We start from the raw sequence: 25,266 nt of genomic DNA, 5'->3' as shown, positions 1-25,266 counted from the left end.
AATTCTTAGGGAACACAATAATATGTTAAATGCATTCGTTAGCTTCTCGCAAAGGCTAGCATTAGCTTACTTGGTTAAGTTGACTGCAGTGCTTGTTTACAAGACCCATCCATCCATCCATTTTCCGAACCACTTTGTCCCCACAGGGGTCATGGGCGTACTTGAGCCTATCCCAGCCGTCATCGGGCAGTAGGCGGGGGACACCCTGAACCGGTTGCCAGCCAATCGCAGGGCACACAGAGACTAACAACCATCCGCACTCGCACTCAAACCTAGGGACAATTTAGAGTCTTCAATCAGCCAACCAAGCATGTTTTAGGATGTGGGAGGAAACTGGAGTGCCCGGAGAAAACCCACGCGGACACAGGGAGAACATGCAAACTCCGCACAGGGAGGGCCGGAGGTGGAATCGAATCCACACCCTCCTAACTGTGAGGCGGACGTGCTACCCAGTGCCCCACCGAGCCGCCCTGTTTACAAGACATGTTCATAAATTTTGTTTTGTTATGTATGTATGGACAAGTCTAAATCCATTAACATATATGGAGAGGGAGGCACACATCTGAGGCAGGGTGTGAAGTATCTCATTTGCATTTAAAGAGAGAACCAAAATGCCTTGCTCTGAGGAGAACAAGGAGACACCAGTGATGCTATCAAAACGAGGAATTCAGACAAAAGCATTGCTGTTCCACTTTACATAGACCATAACTGAATGAGTAAAACATAAGAATTTATTGACGTGATATGAACTTAAACCGTTGTATTCTCCTAGATACCACTAGATGACACTAAAAGCTACACACACTGTCTCCACAAGAGACAGGTTCCACATTAAAAATGTTTTATCATTCTAATTCTGTTTTGTGAGTCATAGTGAAAGCGGAACTTCTTCAAAAGAAGACTTTTGAATAAGCATCTTTCAACCATATCCAAAGTTTGTTGAAAATGTTTATTGAAGAAAAAAAGGGTTAAAAAAAAGGAAAATACGTCTGGTTGACGGCGCGTGGATGACGACTCTTGTTCTTCACGTGATGAGCTGCGCACGTAAAGGTGCGAGTGAGTCAAGGGCCAAGTCTCTAGTGGCAGACGGGCTCACGCGACGCATGCGGCACTCACCAACTTGACCGACTGTTTGATGAAGTCCTTCCTGCCACTTAGATCGTGATCGGGATAGGTGTCGAACACCTGAAAGGGAGCGAGCAAGCAATGAGAGCGGGACGACGAGGGGGGGTGGGGGGAGTACAACGCACCCTCTGGCAAATTTGCTTCATGGTCATCTGGGCCAGGTCGGCGTTCTTGAGGAGCGCATGCACCGTCTTTTTCAACTCGTCGTCACTCGGCGCTTGCTTGATCATCCAGATGAGCGGCTCGTCCTCGTCCGACGTGTCGTCTGTTGACGTGGAGGCGACAGTGAGCCGGGTCAACCGGCAGACGTGACTGTCTCTCACCTGCGTTGGTGTTCTTGCTGCTACTGTCAGCCTTCTTGGTCTTGGCGGCGGGCCTCTTCTTCTTGGCCTGACAAACAGGATGTGAGGTCACATGGGCAAAGGGATAAGCTGGTAGCATTTTTCTCTTTTTTAAAACCTCGTCAATGTCAGAGTCAGCGTCTGAGAGGTCCCTCTTGACACGCTTTCTCTGAGGCAGCGTCTTCTTGGTGGGGGTCCTGGAGAGCTTCTTGAGCGCCGGCTCAGTCAGCTGACGGGGCATCGTCTGATGAAAAGAAGCACATGCAAACATCGTTCCAAAAAAAGTGCATCCAAACAGTTTTGGAGTGGTCAAGGAGCAAAAGATGCTCCTGAAACATAGGACGTGGATGCTGCGGCCACTACGCTTGTGTGTGGGGCTTCAACCAACCAGAAGATCAACACCAAGTGGGTCCATGTGTGTGTGTGTTGGGAATCAGTCACTCTTCACTCACCTTGTCCTTCTCCTCCTTATGGGCCAACTTGTCTCCAGTGTCGGAAGCTTCAGCGTCCGGCGCCTGGTCGTCGTCCTCGCTGCTGGAGTCCATGACGATGGCTTTGGACTTGCTCAGGCCTTTGGACTTTTTGGGGCTGGACGAGGAGGACGAGACGCACCTTCTCTTGGGGTCGCCCTCGGCCTTTTTGCTCTTGGCGGCCACGTCGGTGGCTGCTTTCTTCTTGGAGCGTTTCTTCTTCTTCACGAGAAGCTGCAACAAAGGTCGGAGGAGGGAATGAGTGCTGGCAAGCGGCGACAAGCACAGCTCATATGTCACAGCGTACTAAAAGTGGCTGAGGACGCGAGCGGCCAAATTGCGCCCTTTGTCATTTGAGTGGCTCTCTTGTCCGAGTTCTCCTGCCAGCTCAAACGTCCAACTAATTCTGGACAGGTTTCTTGGTGGGAGTTCCCAACCGCGACTTGGGCAAGTCCAACCTATTTGCTGGCAATTTTCGGAGTGCCCATGGACGATGGTCCGAGCCTCACTACCGCCCGCTCAGCGGCTGACCTTTCCACTGCTCTTGGGCTCCAGCAGGAAGGTCAGGATCCTGTCCACCAGTTCCACCTGTGTGCCTTTCTTCTTCAGGTCCAGAATGCCACAAACCAGCTTGAGCTTGGCCTTGGTGAAGTGTACATTCCTGCGGCGAGGCGTCACGGTTAGAGCTGGCCGGGAGGATGCGCCCGCTCCGTCCTTACTTGACCAGTTTGTCTCGCTTCTTGAGGTGCTGGTCGCTGCCGGTGGGGAAAGGGAAGCCGCTGAAGAGGCGCAGGTTCTTCTTAATGCTCGCCATCTGCCAAAGCGTCACAGTCTTTACGGAGATGTGCTTGGATGTCATTCCTTTTGCCTTACATTGACATGACCAGAAAAAAAAAAAAAAAAAAAAAAAAAGAAAGAAAGAAACCTGCCAATCTGAAAAGGCGGCCGTCTAGTTACCTTTCCTGGCCGCTCAAATAAGATGGTATGCAGTGGCTTGAGGTCTTCGGACTTGAGTTTGCCAATCTGGAAATTGGTGCGCGGAATGTCTCCCAGCTTGTCGCCACTTCCTGCACACACAATAGGTGGCAAATCTACATGGAGCGGTGGAATAAACAAATCACCGACTTACAAAAAGCGCAGTGTTGAGCTCTCGGAAATCCCTGTTATTCTTTGTCGGTGTTTGAACTCCAATCCCAATTGCGCGAAACAGACCAATCTTGGTCCCGTCTTCCGGCCAAGTGCACCGCATGATGTCGGCCTCTGGGTTGATGCCATACCCGAGTGGCTCGGGTGCCCGACTAATGCACATAACGTACCTTGCGCGATCTCCAGCTCTTTGTGTTTGGGAGCCTGTAAGTCCAGCCGCGCCACACTCTTCTTGGCGCGTTTTCCCGCCACGGCAGCCTCAGCGGTGGGTGGCCAGGCCTCATATTGTACTGCCCGCATGGGAGACCCGTCTTCTCCAGCCTCCGGGATTTCCGTGACCGTCGACTTCTTGTCTTCCTGCGGCGACTCTGGGCACTCGCCCACTGCTCCCAGCGAGGGTGCGCGTCCGACCGACACTTCCTCCGCTGCGTCACTCATACCTGCGGACGGACGGACGGACGGACGGACGGACAGACAGACAGACAGACAGACAGAGACACACACACAGACACACAGACACACACACACACACACACAGACAGACAGACAGACAGACAGACACACACACACACACACACACACACACAGACAGACAGACAGACACAGACAGACACAGACAGACACACAGAGACACAGAGACACAGACAGACACAGACAGACACACAGACAGACACAGACAGACACAGAGACACAGAGACAGACACAGAGACAGACACAGAGACAGACACAGAGACAGACACAGAGACAGACACAGAGACAGACAGACACAGAGACAGACACAGAGACAGACAGACACAGAGACAGAGACACAGACAGACACAGAGACAGACAGACACAGAGACAGACACAGAGACAGACACAGAGACAGACACACAGAGACAGAGACACACAGAAACAGAGACACAGACAGACACAGAGACAGGCACACAGAGACAGACACACATACAGACAGACACACACAGACAGACAGACACAGAGACAGACAGACAGACACAGACAGAGACACAGACACAGAGACAGACAGACACAGACACACACAGACAGACAGAGACACACAGACAGAGACACACACAGACAGAGACACAGACAGACAGACAGACACACAGACAGACAGACACACAGACAGACAGACACAGACAGACAGACAGACACAGACAGACAGACACAGACACACAGATAGACAGAGACACACAGACAGACAGAGACACACACACAGACAGCCAGACAGACACAGAGACACACAGACACACAGACAGACACAGAGACACACAGACAGACACAGAGACACACACACACAGAGACAGACAGACACAGAGACACACACACAGAGACAGAGACAGACAGACACAGAGACAGACACAGAGACCGACACAGAGACCGACAGACACAGAGACCGACACAGAGACAGACAGACAGAGACAGAGACAGACAGACACAGAGACAGACACAGAGACAGACACAGAGACAGACACAGAGACAGACAGAGACAGACAGAGACAGACAGACACAGAGACAGACAGAGACAGACACAGAGACAGACAGAGACAGACAGACACAGAGACAGAGACAGACACAGAGACAGACACAGAGACAGACACAGAGACAGACAGACAGACAGAGACACAGAGACAGACACACACACACAGAGACAGAGACACACAGACACAGACACACACAGACACAGAGACACAGAGACAGACAGACAGACACAGAGACAGACAGACACACACACAGAGACAGACAGACACACACACACACACACACACACAGACAGAGAGACAGACACACACACACACACACACACACACACAGACAGAGAGACAGACACACAGACACACACACACAGACACACACAGACACACACAGACACACACACCAGCACTCTTAAAATGTTCTGGATGTTAGACTTTCGGGTCAACTATAAGGTTAAAGCTAAATAACATTTGACAGACCAATTTTATTTGCCTGTCAACTTTTGAATCTACATGTCTATTTGTTGACTTTTATACTTGATATCCTTTCCAGTGTCTCTGTTGCCATTTGCCAAGTGGCAGGTGCAACAATCAGAAATCTTGAACTTCAAACTGTTTGAATCCTCAGATTTCAGTAGCAACAGTTAATAGCGGCACGATCCAAATCACAGCCCGAGCCGAAGCTCTGTGGCCACTTCCTTCCTGTCGGCAGCCCATCCGGGTAGCGCTCATCAATTGTATTCATGATGTGAAACTGACTTTTTCCACCAAGCTGCTTGTTGCCGAACAGCAAGTTGTGCAAAAGCATTCACCTTCCGAAGCTGCAAAGCTAAGTTAATTTTAGGCTCGCCCTGAAATTTAAATTCAACTCCAGCTTGGTATTTGCCAACTTTTGCTGAGTCCTGCATGCACGTTATCACACGTGACAAGTGCAACTTGGGACTCCCTGCCCCCTGCGAAATGATAGGACGGCCATGACGTCATTGTCACGTGACGGTAGATGGCGCCAACAAACAAAACGGTAGCGAAAGGAAGAGGAATTTGGAGTTTCCTAACGCACGCGGCGTCAAAATTCTTTGCTCAGCACTGTCAAACAAAATCGCTTATTTGATCTCATTTGATGTTAAGCGGACAGTCAATCAAAGTCATGTTTCTGATCTGACACCTGCGCTTGTCGCCGCTGATGTCATTATTGTGTATTTTCCATTTACCATTGAACTGAAGTGTTGTGACGTTGACTTGTCCGGCCGTCGTGTGCAGTTTGGTGTCGTTAGGCTGGCTGCTAAAAGGTTAGCTTCGTTCGCCGGCCACTATTCAACAAAATTCCGAGTTGGCACGCCGTTCAACGTGACACTTGGAAGCCTTCGAAGGACGTCATGACGTCTATGAATGACGTCTGCGACCAAGAGGTCGAAGCAAAGTTTGCTTACCTGACCGAGGTTCCGTGTTGCGTCTCAACTGTTGTAGTCACTTTCCGCCCCATATACCGTCCGTTTCTTTTCTGATGGCGGTTTCTCTGGAGGGCGGTGCTCCGACCGCGTACTCACCCCCGATTGGGCACGAGAGGGATGACGTATGCCGGGGGTAGGCAATTCCGGTCCTCGAGGGCCGGTGTCCTGCATGTTTTATAGGTCTCCCTGCTGCAACATGTAAATAAAACCTTCATAGAGACAAACCACCTTTGAGCAACACGCTCGCTTTTATGGCATCAAACGTTCACTTCCCGACTCCCTTTCAACAGGCCGTGCAGCCAAAATGAACCTCTTCCAGGCTCGCGTAATAACCCTGCTATGCGCGCAGGCGCAACCCACATTCTATATACTACCGTATATGACACAACACGCCTGATTCAAATTATCCGGATTGACGGCTTCTGCAGACCTTGCTAATTATCTGACCATTTGAATCAGGTGTGGTGCAACAGAGTGACATAAAAAACATGCAGGACACCGGCGCTCGAGGACCGGAATTGCCTACCCCTGACGTATGCGTTTGTCTTTTTCGTCAAAGCTTGGGTGGCCGGGCGTTGGATTTCTGATAGGCTGCTGGCCTCAGGAGGACACAACCAGTATTGCATCAATAACGCCACTCCTCGCGTCTCTTGACAGCGAGTCCATGTTCTAAGTTAAATATTTAGTTGCCTTTCGTTTGAACGCGTAACAAGCCACTCTCGAGTGCCGCTCAGTCAAACCTTTCTTTCAGCAAAGAAAAGAAAACACGTTTTGTTCTTGTAGTAAACGTTAATGCTGAATCACAAGGAATAAGCAGGCCAGTTGAGCTTTTTTGACGTCCTCTCCCAACACACTTTTATTTTCATTTTCCAAAAAAACACGTTTTTTCCCAAAGCAATTATTTCTCTAGAATTTTTTCAATGGATTTTTAATTTTTAAAGTCAAATACTTTATTTTTTATTTTTGAAAGACAAATACTTTTTCAGGTTTTTTTTACTCAACCCATTTTAATTTGATTTCTTTTTTGGAAAACAGATGACCTTTCTTCTAATCAACTGTTCGACCTTTTTGTGAGAGAGTGTGCGTGAGTGTGAGAGAGTGTGCGTGAGTGTGAGAGTGTGAGTGAATGTGAGTGAATATGAGAGAGTTTGAGTGAGTGAGTGAGTGAGTGAGTGAGTGAGTGAGTGAGTGAGTGAGTGAGTGAGTGAGTGAGTGAGTGAGTGAGTGAGTGAGTGAGTGAGCGAGCGAGGAGAGAGACTGAGCGAGAGCGAGTGTGAGAGAGATTGTATTCGGCTTCCCTGACATTGACGGCCGATCAATTCCTTATTTGTCTCTATGTGAGCCAGCCAGGCGTTTTGCTCGCGTTCGATGGAGAAGGCCCGTTTCCTGTGTTTGGACAAGACAGGACCATCTAGTCCAGCCGGGATGGGTATGATAATGTGTCCGGGACACCTTGCTGGTCCCGTTTGCTCCCCAACTCTATTGACACATTACGTGAATGTGTCAATAGAGTTGGGGAGTAGAATAATTTAGCCTAATGAAAGATTCAATGTTTTGTCAAATATAATTGTTTTTGGAGTCTTAACAGGACATGTAAGAATCCAACACACAGAGATGAGAGGAGCAGAAGAAACATCTCAAAAGACTGCAAAGGTTGCAGAAAAGATTTGCTCAGCAAACTACTGCGGATACGGAAGCAAAGACCGAAGTCCAGATCATTCCAACGTTCTGGCTGAAGGTCCCAAGAAGGAGGGGGACGGAGCCTGCGTTGACTAGACCCTATAAAGTGGTGGAGCGCATCTCACATCCCGTCCAGTTGGCCGGCAAAGGAGATGCGTGGTATCATCTGTCCCAGGGAACTGGCGGAATCCAATCTGAATTGGGTTCAGGCGCTCCCTCTGGCATTGATGTGTGTGCGTATGTCCGTTAACGCCCGAACTGGGCACACCACTTTTGAGTTGCAGAACGGACGCTGTTTTCCGGGACCTGCGTCTACCCTTCCGGTTGCAGATTCTGAGGGCGGTAAGCGCTCTCGCACATATCTCCAACCTATTGTCCAGCTCTTTGGTTCCAGGTTTGCAGAACAGACGACAGCGGAGCCAGAAGGGACGGCCGCGATCCAAATACCTCCATCGGTCTGGCTGAAGGTCCTGAGACGGAGGTGGACGGAGCCGAGGTGGACGGGCCCTTATGAAGTGGTGGAACGCACCTCACATGTTGGCCGGCAAAGGAACGCCGTGGTATCATCTGTCCCAGTGCGCTCCAGTGAAGGGTTCCTGCAAGGAACCAGATCCGCCATCGACAGCGTCCCCGCCCCCAGTTCAAATAGAGGCAGAATAATCCTCTTCCCCCTTGGTGGCCAGGTAGTCTACCCTGACCCACTGAAGACAACGACCGCGCGGCTGACATTTCCAGGTTCTCCCCGGACGGAGCAGAGCTGCAAAGGGGGTGAGAATTGTGCTCACCCTCCACCAGTGGAGCGGCCGAACATTCACGAGCTATTTTTTTGTCTTAAACGGTTGGTATTGATAACGCTATGGTCGCCTGAGGCAGAGGGACCGTGTGAGACTTTTCGTGCATTATAACATCTTGCCACAGGTTTTTCACTCACACACTAAAAGTGAACCTCCTCTTCACTGAGAATTATTGCTGTCATTGTTTGCTGTTTTTTTTTATCATGTATCACCCTTCACGATCCCCTACATGTCCCCTATCATTTACTTTTTAGTGTTGGTTTTTTGTGCTCTGTTTTTGTTTACCTCTTTCGAGGTCAAAAGAGAGATTGAAGAGGGAGCAACAGCAATGTGTACATGTTCTATTAGGGTGGACAATCTCTGTACAATGTGATGCTCATATATGTACAATTATTTTATTATTTTATGTAAACATAACTGCTCAATCAGAACACGTATACAACACACACAACTGGATGAACACACACAGGGGGATGACGCCCCCCCACACTGGTACGAAATGGTCATGTGACAAGTTCCCGCCTCAGGTACGAAATGGTCATTTGACAAGTTCCCGCCTTTCCGGACAGTATAAAACAAGCAGACCTGGAGACAGAAGTTGTTGTTTCATCTGCTGCCGTGGCTTGTGTATTGGTCGCCATTAAACAACTCAAGATCTTGCCAATAAAGAACCAACTCTATACTCCACATCTTTGCTTTCCTGGCTCAACAACGGACATCCCGCACAACACGCAACACCACTTACCAAAAATTCAAAATTTTCAAATTTGAAAGTCACACCAAATTTTCCAAAATGTACTTTTTCACTTATAATTACAAAATATTTCAACCGATTCAGCCCATTCCAACTTTATTCACTTTATTCACCTTATGCATACCATTTTCACACCCTTCACCCCCACTTCCACGATGCTTACACAATTCAACCCTAGACCTCCACTTCCAGTGTGGCGGCCATCTTGGATAGACCCTGAAGTGTCCCTAAATGAAATCAGAATGAACCGGAAGTGCCCCAACTCAAACCAGAAGTGCCCTCAAATAAACCGGAAGGGACCTCAGGTAAACCGGAAGTGACCTTTTTAAATCGGAAGTGACCCCAAATATACGGGAATTACCTCAGCTAAACCGGAAGTGACCTAAATAAACCAAAAGTGACCTAAATGAAACCGGAAGTGCCCCAAATCAAACCGGAAGTGGCCCAAATGAACCGGAAGTGACCTTCTTAAACCAGAAGTGACCTCAGCTAAACCGGAAGTACCCTAAATTATGGAGCAAGAGCGCAGAGTGTCCCAAATAAACTGGAAGTGACCTTATTTCAGCAAGAAGTGCCCTAAATAGAACCAGAAGTGACCAAAATTAAAAAATTGCTCTAACTTTTACAATTTTTGTCCGATTTAACCCGTTTCAACATTTGAACCTCAAAAGTGAACCTCCTGAACCCGTATATTTCATTTCATTCCAAATTTCTATTTTTTTTTGGCGCAATTGTTTGTCCCTAGGTGTGAGTGCGAATGGTTGTTCGTCTCTGTGTGCCCTGCGATTGGTTGGCAACCAGTTCAGGGTGTCCCCCGCCTACTGCCCGATGACGGCTGGGATAGGCTCCAGCACGCCCGCGACCCCCGTGGGGACTAAGCGGTTCAGAAAATGAATGAATGAATGAAATGAATGTTGTTGTTTTTTTAATTCCCCTTCATTCTCGTTGGCAGGGGTTGGCAATTACTTTTGGACGCGGGCCAAAAAAAATTCAGACAATGGCATCACGGGCCACAGTTTTTTTTTTGAGGGGGGGTCCCTACTATTTAAATTATTAATTATTATATTATATTAAAATAAACATCATCTTACTTTTAAAATGCATTTAAATTAATTCCATTTGAACACCTTATGTTGTTAATTTAACAAAATATAGACTATTTTTTACCTTGCCCACTGGAGGAGGGAGATTACGCGCACACCGTGTGTCAATACTGTTTTGACCTGTGTGTCATGGATAACTGAAGCAGGATGTTCCACCTGTTGTTATCACTAAGGACTATCATACCTCAATAAATGTTTCGAATTTGATGGGATTGTTGTATGGCATACTTGTATGTTGTATGCTCTCAATGGTGCCACAGTAGAATGTGGTCATGATGGCAAGTGCTCCTCCTGCCATCATGACCACATTCTACCGTGGCACCGTTGAGAGCGTCCTCTCCAGTTGTATCGCTGTGTGGGGTGGTGGCTGCACTGAATACAACATGAAGGCCCTGCAGCGCACAGTGAACACAGCTAGTAAGATCATTGGGGCTTCACTCCCCTCCCTGAAGGACATTTACACCTCTTGTCTCTCCCGCAAGGCGACCGCAATTGTGTGTGATGTGAGTCACCTCGCTCACTCTTTGTTTGATCTTCTGCCCTCTGGGAAGAGGTACAGATGCCTGCGCTCCCGCACCACCAGACTCACCAACAGCTTCATACTCTCAGCTGTCAGGATCCTGAATTCTCTCCCCCCTCCACCCTTGGCTCCATAACGTCCTGTTCTTTTGCGCTATATTCTGGCTGTCTGCTGTATGCACTCTTGCTCCATTTTGCTCCTCTTATTTGTCTTTTTATTTATTTATTGTTTATTTATTGGGTTATTTGCTTATTACTTATTCATCGCTCTTGTCTATTTGTTTTTACTCTTTGTGCTATTTGCTTGTATGTGTTGTGTAATGTGTCTAGTCACCGTGGGACGGTGGGAAACGTAATTTTGATCTCTTTGTGTGTCTTAACGTGAAGAAATTGACAATAAAGCAGACTTTGACTTTTTGACTTTGACTTTTTTCTTTAAAAAAATATGGCTTTGAAAAAAAAAGTTTTCTGAATTTTAATTTTTTTTAATACATCATATTAACGTCATCTCGCGGGCCAGACAGAATAGATGGCGGGCCAAAATTATTATTTGCCGACCACTGCTCTATGGGGATTCAACATTTGCTCTAACTTCTACTAACTTTGTCCGGTTCAACCCGTTTCAACATTTGAATCCCAAAGGTAAACCCCCTGAACCCGTATATTTCGTTTTGTTCCAAATTTCAAAAATGTTTGGCGCAATTTTTTTTAAAATTCCTGTTAGGGTTTATAAACTATCTTGATCGTATGATTATGTTGGGATGTAGACTAGAATGATGAACTTTGTTTGAACCTTTTACCTTCCCGTGATTCTGAACAGTTGAACCATTCAGTTGTTGAAGCTCTCCAGGTGGTGTGGAGGCGTCCTTGTTTTGCTCCACTAGAATTTATGTCCACGGCCTCGTGGAGAGATAGACTGGGACCCTCCCAAGTGGTTAATCATTTGTTGAGGTGCCCACTACACATGTCAAATGTCACCCCCACCTTGGCTGACTCTCACCCCCACCCTTCTTCTCTCAATAAAGACTCTCTTGCATGACTTCAACGGCAGACTTTGTTCGGACATTGCTGTATCTACAGTACCGAACAGATTCTCCACTTGCAAGTGTTCAAAAGGCATATTGTCTCTCTGTTTGGTTCTTGCAAAATAAGTTAGAGTTAGAACATTCCTAACATTTTGGTGCCGTGACCCGGATCCCACATACCCGTTGCTGACCGACTGAGGACGACGTGCTGCTTTCCGTCGACGGGCCAGCGTCTATTAGGTGGACCTGGTTAAGAAAGTCCTGGGGAGTGAATTCTTCGCTGGGCCAGCATCTTAGGTCTGCCTTCGTCTGACAGCGGCGGATTGACGGGATCCGGCAGTGCAACGAACCAGGGGACAAGTAAGTTAAAGCCCTAAGTGTAAACGCGTAAAAAGTTAAAGGTGCACAAGATATACGGCTTTGGTTTGTCCGAGCTATGAAGTTTACGGTTTGGTTTGTCCGAGCTATGAGATACGGCTTTGGTTTGTCCGAGCTATGAAGTTTACGGTTTGGTTTGTCCAGGCTAAGAAACAGCTGGGGTTTTAGCCCCAGGGGAAGGGACAGGCTAAGAAAGGTCAGAGCTTCTTTTTCTTAATTGAAGAAGGGCGTAGATTCTTTTTTTTGGTCTGTTTTTCCAAGCTGTTTGCATGAAAGTTGTGTGGTTGAGAGTGTGAATGGTAGGATAAATTAAAAAATAAATAAATAAATAAATAAATAAAAATTGGAAAAATCTAAAAATACCAAGTTAAGATGGGAAATAAAAACGGTAAATCTCTAGCTCTTGAAGGAGATGAGAAGTACATGGCGAGTAGATTTCTTAATTGTATGCAATACATGCCAAAGTGGAAGAAAAAGTATGGAGTAGAAGGGAAGTTGAAAGTTGAAGTGTGGAAAATAGTGGTTGATGCTTTGGAGGAGAGTGTGGCTAGGAAGAAAAAAGGACCGAAAAAGGAAAGAAAAGAGGGAGAATTGCAATGTGCTAGAGTGTGGTTGAAAGCTTCACAAGAGAGAAGAGAACAAATTCAAAAGACAAAAAATATAAAGGTGAAAAGTGATGAGGCCGCAAGTATGTTTGTCAGGCCGGAAGACAATGAGGCTACAGTGCCCAGGCGCGCTGTCTCAGCCGCAGCTCAAGCAGAGGAACAAGAAGAGCTTTCCGCTCCTGTGCAAAACTTGTATCCAAGTTTAACAGACCTGCACCCTCCCCCATACAATAGCAAAAAAGGTCAGGGTCACGTAATTAGAAGTCCTGTGCAAACAAGAACTATGACCAATGCTGCTAGATTTTCTCAAACTTTAGACAATGTTGATGTGTGCCCAATGATACAGGTGCCAAACCCTATTGTAGGGGAAGGCTACCCTCTACATACATATGTTTTTCGGCCATGGACTTTGGAAGAGGCAAGAAAAGCAGTTGAAGGGGTTACCCCTGTTGCAGAAGACCCAGATAAATGGGCAGAAGACATGGCTGGAATCATACATTCCTATAGACTGAATGGGCATGAGGCAGGAGAAGCTGCAATGTCTTCTTTGGGAAAAGACTGGGCCAAGGTTAGAGGAAATTATACAGGTAGAAATAACCAAGGACCTTTCCCCTATCCTGTTGAGGGAAATCAATTGAGAGGGGAGTATGCAGCACAATGGAATGATCTTGTGCAAAGAGTGCAAAATGTATTTCAAAGACGAGCGAATTATGGTCATTTAGCAGGAATAAAACAGAAGCCTGGGGAAGATACTGATGATTTTCGCTTGAGATTTGAAAAAGAATTTAGGGTGCATAGTGGCATCCCATTTAATGATGCAGCTGAGAGTGCTTATCAGCAACAGTTTAAAAATGCACTCCTCACTAGTTTCCGTCCTGAAATTGGCAATTGGGTGAGGAAACACATGGTGGAAGTGGACACTGCTAGCGTTACAACAACCATGCAGTGGGCCAGACATGCTGAAAAAGTGATCAAAAAAGGCAAAAGTTCTGATGTATTTCATCTCGACGATGAAGATGAGGACCTAGATGAAGATAAAACAGTCTTCTTCCGAGGCTCCCAACGGGGCAGAGGAAGAGGTCAACAAGGTCGTAGGCCACCATACAATTCAAAACCCCCATCAGATTCTGACAACTGTTGGAACTGTGGGAAACGAGGACACTTTGCGAGAGTGTGTCGATATGCAAAACAAGACCAATCAAAGGGTGGAGGAAGGGGCAGAGGTAAAGCCAAATTCTCAGCATGACTAGATTCCTCCCCTTCGACCTCTTGTGATCCTACAGAGGAAGAAATAGTAGATGTCCATACAGCATGGGACATTTTGAGTACATTAAAAGAAAAACCACATGTTACCTTAAATGTTGGAGGAAGTGATGTAGAGTTTTTGTGTGATACCGGGGCTTGTAAAACCGTAATAAAAACTAAAGTCCCTAATCTAAAGGCCTCCCAAAATACTATTTGGGTGAAATCTGCTGATGGGCAGGTACACAAGGAGAGTATCTCCAACCCAGTTGAAGTAAGGGATGATGAAACTGGAAACATGGCTTCAGTCTCGATTGTCCTATCCCCAAAATGCCCCATAAACCTGCTGGGTCGAGATCTGATGACTAGATTGGGAATTGCAATAATTCCAGTAAAGGGTGGCATGCGAGCATGTAGAGTGAGAGATGTTGATTTATACGCTGCACAAGCAGGTGAACAAATTTGCTGTTCGTATGACATCTCTGTTGAACAGAATCCCAAGCTACCAAACAGTTTACTGAGTGAAGCCCGAAAGCAATTGTCACGACCTGAATCAGAAATGTCTTGTAATCAATTACATGTCACCATGAATATTCTCACTGATCCACAAGATGAATATATTGAAAGTTTTCTCAGTGACACAGAAGTAACCTTAACAATCACTGCTCTGTACACTGATCGCAGGTCATTTGCAGCTGCTGCTGTGCTCCTGCCCGCTCCTCAGAAAGACAAATACAAGTTGTCGGCTGTACCCCACATTTCATTGTTTAAACCTCACAGTATAACATGGGCAGATGTGGGTTGCCGAATTAAACTTGCCGAATCTATCACTGATTATGAGGACAAAGGTGATGGGTGGAGCTACAGTACCAGTTGTGACATGTGGAAGCAAACAGTGTGTGAAGTGGCTCATGGAAGGGCATGCGCTTATGCGCTTCCCTGACTAGTTAATGTTTGTTTGACTGAGATGGAGGAGAGGGAATTGGCTGAGCTTCCTGAAGAGCTATGGACAAAGGGCCCATCTGATGTAGGACTTTTAAAGTCCATTCCCCCAGTACAGATCAAACCAAGATCAGAGTGGCGTCCAAGAGTTAAGCAATATCCTTTAAAACAGGAGGCAATGAATGGGATTGCCCCTGTCATAAATGATCTTTTGACAGGAGGGATTATTAGGAAGTGCTCAGATTCTCCTTGCAACACTCCTATTTTTCCAGTCCAAAAGGCCAACAAGATTGATTGGCGAATGATACAAGATTTACGAGCAGTAAATGAGGCAATACAAACAAGAGCACCTAATGTGCCTGACCCGCACACACTTCTGAACACTTTGAAACCTAACCAGAAGTTTTTCACAGTGATTGATCTTAGCAATGCATTTTTCTCAGTGCCAATCCACCCAGACTCACAGTTTTGGTTTGCGTTTACCTTTAAAGGACAAAGTTATACGTACACCAGATTGCCGCAGGGATTTGCTGATAGTCCAACTATTTTCACTCAAGCTATCATGGCATGTTTGGCTGATTTTCAAATTTCAAACAAAAGCCAACTTCTAGTCTATGTAGATGATCTCTTGATAGCCTCTGAAACTGAAGCTGCTTGCAAGGAAGACTCCTTAGCTTTGTTACACTATCTCTGTAAAGCAGGGAATAAAGTAAGCAAAAATAAACTACAATGGGTCAAACAGGAGGTGAACTATTTAGGTCACACGTTGTCAGCTGCTGGAAGACAGATACAAAAAACCAGAAAACAAATCCTTGCAGATGCACCAAAACCTGAGACAAAAAAACAAATGATGTCATTTTTGGGGCTCTGCAATTACTGCAGAGCATGGATCCCACATTATGCAGAAAAGACGCAACCATTGCTGAATATTGTGCATGGAGTCCCCATGGCAATGACAGAAAAAATAATATGGACACCAGTAGCGGAGGATGCTTTTGTAGTACTGAAACAGGCTTTGATGGAAACTACAACCCTTATCTTACCAGACTACAATAAAACGTTTGTGCAAACGGTAGACTGCAGGAATGGTTTTATGACCTCAGTGTTGCTGCAGAGTCATGGCAGTAAACTAAGACCAATTGCATTTTATTAAAAAAAATTGGATCCAGTGGCTCAATCGTTACCAGACTGTGTCCAAGCAGTATGCGCAGCAGCGCTTGCAGTGACACTATCCGCAGATGTGGTCCTTTTCCACAAAATGGACTTGTTGGTTCCACATGCTGTAGATGTGTTGCTACTGCAAAGCAAAATGAACTTTTTGTCACCCGCCAGACACCTATCCTACACTGCTACACTTCTGTCACAACCGCATATTATGATAAAAAGGTGCACAGTCCTAAATCCAGCAACATTGATCCCGTTGCCAGAGGATGGAACCCCACATAATTGTTTAGATGCTACAGAACATCTACAGCTACCTAGACAAGATTTAAGTGACACTCCACTTGATAAAGGGGAAAAGTGGTTTGTGGATGGATCATGTTCAAAGGATCCTAAAGGGAACAATCAAAGTGGTTATGCAATTGTGAAGTTGCCAAACCGGATTATTGAAGCAGAGAAGCTTCCATGCAATCGGTCAGCGCAAGCTGCTGAGCTGATTGCACTGACAAGAGCTTGTCAATTAGCAAGAGATAAGGAAGTCACTGTATACACAGACAGTCAGTATGCGTTTTCTACTCTGTTCTATTTTGCAAAACAATGGGAGCGCAGGGGGATGACAACATCAACCGGTAAGCCGGTTACCCATGCCTCCTTGTTGAAAGACTTGTTGCAGGCCATCCGTTTACTTGCTAAACTTGCTGTGTGTAAATGTGCTGCTCACACCACAGGCACAGATGAAGTCTCAAATGGAAACAGATTTGCAGACAAAATCGCTAAGGAAGCAGCAGCAGGGAAACATGGCCATGAAATTTTTTTAATAGATTCAGAGGACACCCAACTCATAGATAAAACTATACTGACAGACATGCAGGGCAATGCTCCAATGGTGGAAAAACGAATGTGGGCGACAAAAGGTGCAGTTGTGGATACAGATAATATCCACCGCATCAATGACAAACCTGTTTTACCAAAATCACTTTTTAAGGCAGCAGCAATTGCGACACATGGGCCTTGCCATGTGTCGACAGGAGGGATGAGGTCCATCATACATCAACAATTCACTACCTTTGGTTTAGATGCTTACTTGAAAATTTTTTGTAAAGCATGTCCTGTTTGTGTGAAACATAATCCACAAGGAAACATGAGACCTAAGAGAGGCTCCTTTCCAAAACCGTCTTACCCATTCCAAATCATGCACATGGATTTTATTGAACTCACACAAAGTGGACCTCACAAATACTGCCTAGTGATGATTGATGCATTTTCCAAATGGGTTGAAATAGTTCCATCTAAACGAGCAGATGCCTTAACAGTGGCAAAAGCCATTTGCAAAACCGTCATACCGGTTCATGGCATCCCACAGATCATTTACAGTGACAATGGTCCACACTTTGTGAACCAAGTTGTACAAAACATGGCTGTACACCTTGGGATAACGTTAAAAAACCACTGTGCTTGGCACCCATCCAGTGCAGGCCTGGTTGAACGAGCAAACGCTACTATCAAAAGCAGGTTGAAAAAATGCATGGAATCAACAGGCAGAGCCTGGCCAGAGTGCCTATACTTGGTGAAACTCTATATGAGAATCACCCCCAATTCAGAAGGGCTAACGCCTTTTGAAATTACACATGGGAGACCATATAGACTACCTGTGTTCCCTGCAGATTTGCAAAAAGCAGATGAAGAACAGACCTTGGCAGATTACATGATCAGAACACTCAAAATGAAAGATGTGTTAAATGCAAATTTACTGCCGCCTGGTCTTCTCTCCCCACAGGTTGATAACCTCATTAAGCCAGGAGACTGGGTCTACATCAAGGTCATCAAAAGAAAGAACTGGGCCAGCCCGCGGTGGGAGGGACCATTCCAAGTCTTGCTGACTACCCCCACTGCAGTAAAGATTGCTGAACGGCCCAGCTGGATTCACCTCAGCCACTGCAAGTTGCAGAGAGTGCTGGACCCCTCATTCGGAGTGGTGGGGAAGGCCGACTTCAAAGGAGTTTCATCGTTTAGGGTGGAACGTCTCAACGTCGGTGAAGAATTCAGCGATCCCCACTCCGCTAGGCGAGGAGATGTCCCGGTGTCTCTGCCATCCTAGTAGCAACGGAATTCCATATGCCAGGTGGATTCTATGCTGCGCTGTGGTTGGAGTGTGCTATGGTTTGTGGGCTCATCTGAATGGACCAATGGACAGTGTCATTCGTGGAAGAAGATGGTCACATGATGAGAATTTCGAGGACTGGTCATGGGACCCCAGAAACCCATACGAAACCAACGCTTGGTACTGATATGTGAAGTTCAGTGTGAGAGCTCACACACAGGAGGGATGCTATGTGTGCTCCAAACTCCCTCCTTCCTCCACGCAAGTTCACTTGGAGGCGAGAGCAATGAATGTCACTGAAGCAAAATGTATGGCATCCATAGGAGGAATTGGATATCAACACCGTGCTGTCACAGTCAGGGATGCCGACCCTTTCCGCCCTGGACTTGCAGACGGTACCTGTGATCAGCTTTTCTGGACAAATCTCAATGTGACTGTTAAAGGACAAACACTGCCGCAAGTGGCCTACACAGAGAGACCAGCTGGAGTGAACTACACATGTTACATCCAAGGAAATGAGACCCACAAATGCATCAACGACGACTGCTCTCCAGGAGGAAACTGGATGGGAGCTTTGGACATCACCGCTGAGTGTCAGGATAAGAGAGCCATTTCAAGTGGTGAGGGATCTCCCACCGATATGGCTGCACCATCTAACGGGACCTACTTCATACAGAATGGCTGGTGGCTTTGTGGTCACAAGGTTTATCCGATGCTGCCCGCCAACTGGACAGGAGTGTTTGCTCCAGTGTGGGTGACAGACCACACTTACAGGATAAAACACCATCAGCTGACGACAGCACACAACTCTTCTGGACGTCGACGCAGGGCTGTTGCAACCTTTGACCCTCATGACCCTGTCTGGGGTGCGAACGTGCCAGATGATCATAAAATATGGTTCGTCGGAGACAAAGTTGTTCATGCGCTTTTTCCTTGGATCGGAGTTGGAAAACAAGCACTCTACATCGAGACACTGAACTATCGTTTCCAATCGTTTGTGAATCTCTCGCTGCAGGTCAATGATGGTCAAAACAGAGAGATTGAGGCTATTAGGCTAATGGTCTTACAAAACAGGATGGTTCTGGACTTGATGACTGCAGCGCAAGGTGGTGTGTGCCACATTATTGGGACCTCCTGTTGCACATACATACCAGGAGAAAATGACACACACATCAACGACGCCATGAATTCACTGAAGAACTTACAGCAGGCCATGTCAAAAGACAAAGTCCCACACCAATGGGATTTCTTTTCGTGGCTATTCTCTGGCAACTGGTGGCAACTGCTGTTGAAATTGGTGGCTCCTGTGCTTTTTGTGCTTGTGTTGATGTGCTTATTTACAACTTGTGTTATCCCGTGTTTGAAGTCTGCTGTATCAAGATTTTTGTCTTCTACCATAGCACAAGTGCAAATACAACATATCAGACATGTCAAATGTGATGACTATGATGGCTGAACAAACACGAGCAGTTTTTGTCTTGACTGTTGTTATTAATAACATTATGGTCGCCTAAGGCAGAGGGACCGTGTGAGACTTTTCCTGCATTATAACATCTTGCCGCAGGTTTTTCACTCACACACTAAAATTGATCTATGTAGATTGCGTAGATGATGTTTAGCCGAGCATGTTTTACAGAAACTTAATGATTTGACCATCGAAAATGCTTCGCAAGTGATGGGTACAATGATGTGCTGTTTCTGTGTTTTTATGTTATTATTTTTCTTCATTATATTTTCCTACTTATGTTTTATTGATCGGGGTGAGCATAATCATATGATAAACAGGAGGGATATGTTAGGGTTTATAAACTATCTTGATCGTATGATTATGTTGGGATGTAGACTAGAATGCTGAACTTTGTTTGAACCTTTTACCTTCCCGTGATTCTGAACAGTTGAACCATTCAGTTGTTGAAGCTCTCCAGGTGGTGTGGAGGCGTCCTTGTTTTGCTCCACTAGAATTTATGTCCACGGCCTCGTGGAGAGATAGACTGGGACCCTCCCAAGTGGTTAATCATTTGTTGAGGTGCCCACTACACATGTCAAATGTCACCCCCACCTTGGCTGACTCTCACCCCCACCCTTCTTCTCTCAATAAAGACTCTCTTGCATGACTTCAACGGCAGACTTTGTTCGGACATTGCTGTATCTACAGTACCGAACAGATTCTCCACTTGCAAGTGTTCAAAAGGCATATTGTCTCTCTGTTTGGTTCTTGCAAAATAAGTTAGAGTTAGAACATCCCTAACAATTCCTATTCATTTTCTATGGGGATTCAACATTTGCTCTAACTTCTACATTTTTTAACCGATTCAACCCGTTCCAAATTTCAACTGTTCATCTTTTTCCTACCTATTCCACAACTTTCCACATACCAAAAATTCAAAAATTTCAATTTTGAAATTCACACCAAATTCTCCAAAATTTCGTTTTTCAACTTCAATTTCTACATTTTCCAACCGATTCAACCCGTTCCATCATTCAACTGTTAATCATTTTCCTACCTATTCCACAACTTCCCACTTACCAAAAATTACAAATTTTCAATTTTAAATTCACCACAAATTCTCCCAAATTTCGTTTTACACTTCTATTTTCTCCATTTCTCAAGTAATTCAACTCGTTTCAACATAATTCGGCAGCATTCCCCAAGAAGTTATGTTAGGGTTTATAAACTATCTTGATTGTATGATTATGTTGGGATGTAGACTAGAATGATGAACTTTGTTTGAACCTTTTACCTTTCCTTGACCCTGAAAAGTTTAACCATTCAGTTGTTGAGACTTTCCAAATGGTGTGGAAACATCCTTGTTTTGCTCCACTAGGTTTTATTTCCACGACCTCGTAAAACAATAAACTGGGACCCTCTGCACTGATTGACCAGTTGCTGAGGTGACCACCAAACAGGCCAGATGTCACCCCCACCTTGGCCACTCTCACCCCCACCCTTCTTCTCTCAATAAATACTCTCTTGCATGAATCCAACGGCAGACTTTGTTCGAATTGCTGTATCTACAGTAACGAACAAACTCTCCACTTGCAAGTGTTCAAAGGGCATACTGTCTCCCGTGTGGTTCTTGCAAAATAAGTTAGAGTCAGAACATCTCTAACATTTTGGTGCCGTGACCCGGATTCCAACATACCCACTGCTGATCGACGGAGGACGACGTGCTGCATTGTCGACAAGCCAGCGTCCATTAGGAGGACCTGGTAAAGAAAAGACCTGGCAAGAAAATTCTTTGCTGGGTCAGCATCTTAGGTCTGCCTTCGTCTGACAACAGTGGATTGACGGGATCCGGCAGTGCAACGAACCAGGGGACAAGTAAGTTAAAGCCCTAAAACTGTGTGATTGTGTTGTTGTGAAACGCGTAAGAGTGGAAAGTGCACGAAGTATAGCTTGGGTTTAAGTCCCAGTGGAAGGAACAGACTAAGGAAAACAGAGCTTCCTTTTTGTTCATCGAAGAGGTGCGTAGATTCTTCTTTGTCTGTTCTTCCAAGCTGCGGGATCTGGCTTGGGTTGGAGTCCCAGTGGAAGGAACGTGCTAAGGAACACAGAGCTTCTTTTTTGTGATTCAAAGAAGAGTGTAGATTTTTCTTTGTACGTTTTTCCGAGCCAAAGAACAGTTTGGGTCCAAGACCCAGTGGAAGGAATGGGTTAAAAAAGACGGAGCTTCTTTTTCTTAATTGGAGAAGGGCGTAGATTCTTTTTTTGTCCGTTTTTTCCCAGCTGTTTGGAAGGGTTTTTATACCCATCCGGGATAGGCCTAAAAGTAAAAAAGCGCTAAATTGTGTGGTTGAGTGTGACCGGTAGGATAATTTGACTAAGAGGAAATTGTTGTTGAACGGTCAATTTAAACCTGCATTGAGGATCCTCAAAGAAAGAATATTTTTTAATATAAATCCTGAAAAACCAAGTTAAGATGGGAAATAAAAATGGCAAATCTCTAGCTCTTGAAGGTGATGAGAAGTACATGGCAAGTAGATTTCTTAATTGTATGCGATACATGCCAAAGTGGAAGGAAGTTGAAAGTTGAAATGTGGGACGTAGTGGTTGATGTTTTGGAGGAGAGTGTGGCTAGGAAACCGAAGGGATTGAGAAAGGAAAGAAAAGAGAGAGAATTGAATTGTGCTAAAGTGTGGTTGAAAGCTTCACAAGAGAGAAGAGAACAAATTCAAAAGACAAAAAATATAAAGGTGAAAAGTGATGAGGCCGCGAGTATGTTTGTCAGACCGGAAGACAATGAGGCGACAGTGCGCAGGCGCGCTGTCTCAGCCGCAGCTCAAGCCGCAGCTCAAGCCGCAGCTCAAGCCGCAGCTCAAGCCGCAGCTCAAGCCGCAGCTCAAGCCGCAGCTCAAGCCGCAGCTCAAGCCGCAGCTCAAGCAGAGGAGCAAGAAGAGCTTTCCGCTCCTATGGAAAACTTGTATCCAAGTTTAACAGACCTGCACCCTCCCCCATACAATAGCAAAAAAGGTCAGGGTCACGTCATTAGAAGTCCTGTACAAACAAGAAGTATGACCAATGCTGCTAGATTTTCTCAAACTTTAGACAATGTTGATGTGTGCCCAATGCTACAGGTGCCAAACCCTATTGTAGGGGAAGGCTACCCTCCGCATACATATGTTTTTTGGCCATGGACTTTGGAAGAGGCAAGAAAAGCAGTTGAAGGGGTTACCCCTGTTGCAGAAGACCCAGATAAATGGGCAGAAGACATGGCTGGAATCATACATTCCTATAGACTGAATGGGCATGAGGCAGGAGAAGCTGCAATTTCTTCTTTGGGAAAAGACTGGGCCAAGGTTAGAGGAAATTATACAGGTAGAAATAACCAAGGGCCTTTCCCCTATCCTGTTGAGGGAAATCAATTGAGAGGAGAGTATGCAGCACAATGGAATGATCTTGTGCAAAGAGTGCGAACTATATTTCAAAGACGAGCGAATTATGGTCATTTAGCAGGAATAAAACAGAAGCCTGGGGAAGATACTGATGATTTTCCATTAAGATTTGAAAAATAATTTAGGGTGCATAATGGGATCCCATTCAATGATGCAGCTGAGAGTGCTTATCAGCAACAGCTAAAAAATGCGCTCCTCACTGGTTCCCCGCCTGAATTAGACAACTGGGTGCGGAAACACTTGGTGGAAGCACACACTGCTTGTGTTACAACAACCATGCAGTGGGCCAGAGACGCTGACAAAGTGATCAAGAAAGGCAAAAGTTCTGATGTATTTCATCTAGATGATGATGATGATAATCATCTAGATGAAGATGCAACAGTCTTCTTCCAAAGTTCCCAATGGGGCAGAGGAAGAGGTCAAGGCCAACAAGGTCGCAGGCCGCCATATGGTTCAAAACCCCCACCAGATTCTGACAACTGTTGGTACTGTGGGAGACGAGGACACTTTGCGAGAGTGTGTCGAGATGCAAAACGAGACCAATCAAAGGGTGGAGGAAGGGGCAGAGGAAAAGCCAAATTTTCAGCATGACGGGCTTCCTCTCCTTTGACCTCTCATGCTCCTACTTTTGGTTGAGAACATTTTTTAGGTTATTAGAACTCCTGTACATACAAGATGTATGACAATGCTGATTGTATGCCCAACGACAAATGACAAGGGGTCAAGGTATGTGTGCACACTGAAGTTAAAATTTGCAAATCAAGTGGTAAAGAAATACAACTTGTTTCTAAAAGATAAATAGAAAAATTAAAATGTGCTGTCCTAGCGTGCGTGGGTGGGACCAGCTTTATGATCGACCGCAAGAAATGGCCAGCTTGTGATGAATCATTGATGCCAGGTCCCCTCCCCTCGCACCGAGAGCTGTGCATGTGTGTGCATATTTGTTAAATTGATAAAATTGGCTAAACCTGTGTACAAAAGAAATTTGTTAGACTGTGGTCTATCCAATTTGCACCGCAAAACAGAAACAATTTTGAAGAATAAAAATAAAAAAATACAAAAGAGAGGAAAAGAAAGAAATCTGTTTGTAGGCAGAAAGTGGTTTGCACTAGTGCTCATTAGTGTCTCATCCTGATGACAAATTCGAAAGACAGAGAAAACATGTTTTCTGGAATTGGATGAAGCAAAATTGTGGATTTTATACATTGCAAAACTAAATTTGAAAAAAATGATTATTTGTGTTATAAGAGTCTACAAACTTCTATATTTTAGTTAAATCCGAGAGATTGAGTTGGTTAATTAAAAAAAAAAATTCAGATTAATTCGCCGGCTGTTTTTTGTGTTGAGTTTTTTTGGGATTGGTGAATTGTTCTATCGGGAACATTAGGAATAGGATAGGGATTGTGTTGAGAATGGTATATGAATGTTGTGTGGAGGACTTGGATAACTTTAGACCAATGTGATGAAAAGACTCCTCTTTGGTGACTGTGTGTGAGATGCAAATGAGCAGGGACGAATGATTTCCTGAATGAAAGGAAAATATAGGTTGAATGGTTGAGGTTGTTGGAGACTACTATGGGAGATTAGTAGAGCAACTTTGACGAAAGAGTGATTTTGTGCAAGTTAAATGCTAAGAAAACAAAAAACCCAAAGAAAATGTTGTTTTTGGATTGCTAATTACTAACGAAGCTATGAGGAAGTGGTGTGGGTGTTTAGAAGGGCACGCGCTTATGCGCTTCCCTGGCTCACCAACATTTGTTTGACTGATCAAAGGAACCATTTGCTACAGGACCTAACATCCAAATCTAACCGGGATCAGAGAATCTCTTTTAAACCAGGAGGCAATAAATGGGATAGCCCCTGTCATAAATGGTCTTTTGTCAGGAGGAATCCTTAGGAAGTGCTTGGATTCTCCTTGCAAGACTCCTGTTTTTCCAGTCCAAAAGGCCAATAAAATTGATTGGCGAATGATACAAGATTTCCGAGTAGTAAATGAAGCAGCACCTAATGTGCCTGACCCACACACGCTTCTAAACACTTTTTAAGGCAGCAGCAATTGCGACA

The 25,266-nt window shown here is 45.4% G+C and overlaps 1 protein-coding gene across 5 annotated transcripts; it reads right to left on the bottom strand.

Annotated features, from left to right (window-relative positions):
- Positions 1-795: 795 nt before the first annotated feature.
- Positions 796-6,490, bottom strand: LOC147053823 (uncharacterized). Of its 5 annotated transcripts, none has more exons than XM_085919089.1 (12): positions 5,985-6,488; positions 5,766-5,916; positions 3,253-3,522; positions 2,894-3,003; positions 2,656-2,750; positions 2,468-2,597; positions 1,919-2,170; positions 1,585-1,710; positions 1,449-1,515; positions 1,251-1,390; positions 1,117-1,185; positions 813-1,036 (listed from the first exon to the last, which is right to left on the bottom strand). In XM_085919089.1, exons 3-12 carry the CDS (start codon positions 3,518-3,520, stop codon positions 1,025-1,027), a joined length of 1,269 nt encoding a protein of 422 aa, XP_085775215.1. In that variant the 5' UTR covers positions 3,521-3,522; positions 5,766-5,916; positions 5,985-6,488; the 3' UTR covers positions 813-1,024. The 5 variants fall into 5 exon arrangements, 4 of the variants coding, with proteins under 4 accessions (XP_085775217.1, XP_085775216.1, XP_085775215.1 ...); XM_085919088.1 differs by having other exon boundaries at positions 5,766-5,864; positions 5,985-6,487; XM_085919090.1 differs by lacking the exon at positions 5,766-5,916 and having other exon boundaries at positions 810-1,036.
- Between the last annotated feature and the right edge of the window lie 18,776 nt (positions 6,491-25,266).

This window comes from Syngnathus leptorhynchus, chromosome 8 (assembly GCF_054491065.1).
Source record: "Syngnathus leptorhynchus isolate UIUO chromosome 8, UIUO_Slep, whole genome shotgun sequence".
Classification (NCBI taxonomy): Eukaryota; Metazoa; Chordata; class Actinopteri; order Syngnathiformes; family Syngnathidae; genus Syngnathus; species Syngnathus leptorhynchus.
This window is presented reverse-complemented; position numbering and strand designations above follow the sequence as displayed.

Bases quoted from the DNA above. Each gene is read 5' to 3' on its own strand.
- LOC147053823 (XM_085919090.1), bottom strand. From the start codon at position 3,520: ATGAGTGACGCAGCGGAGGAAGTGTCGGTCGGACGCGCACCCTCGCTG. The intron at 2,751-2,893 runs GTAACTAGACGG...ACGCTTTGGCAG, and splicing joins TATTTGAGCGGCCAGGAAAG to ATGGCGAGCATTAAGAAGAA. The intron at 2,171-2,467 runs GTCAGCCGCTGA...CCTTTGTTGCAG, and splicing joins AGCCCAAGAGCAGTGGAAAG to CTTCTCGTGAAGAAGAAGAA.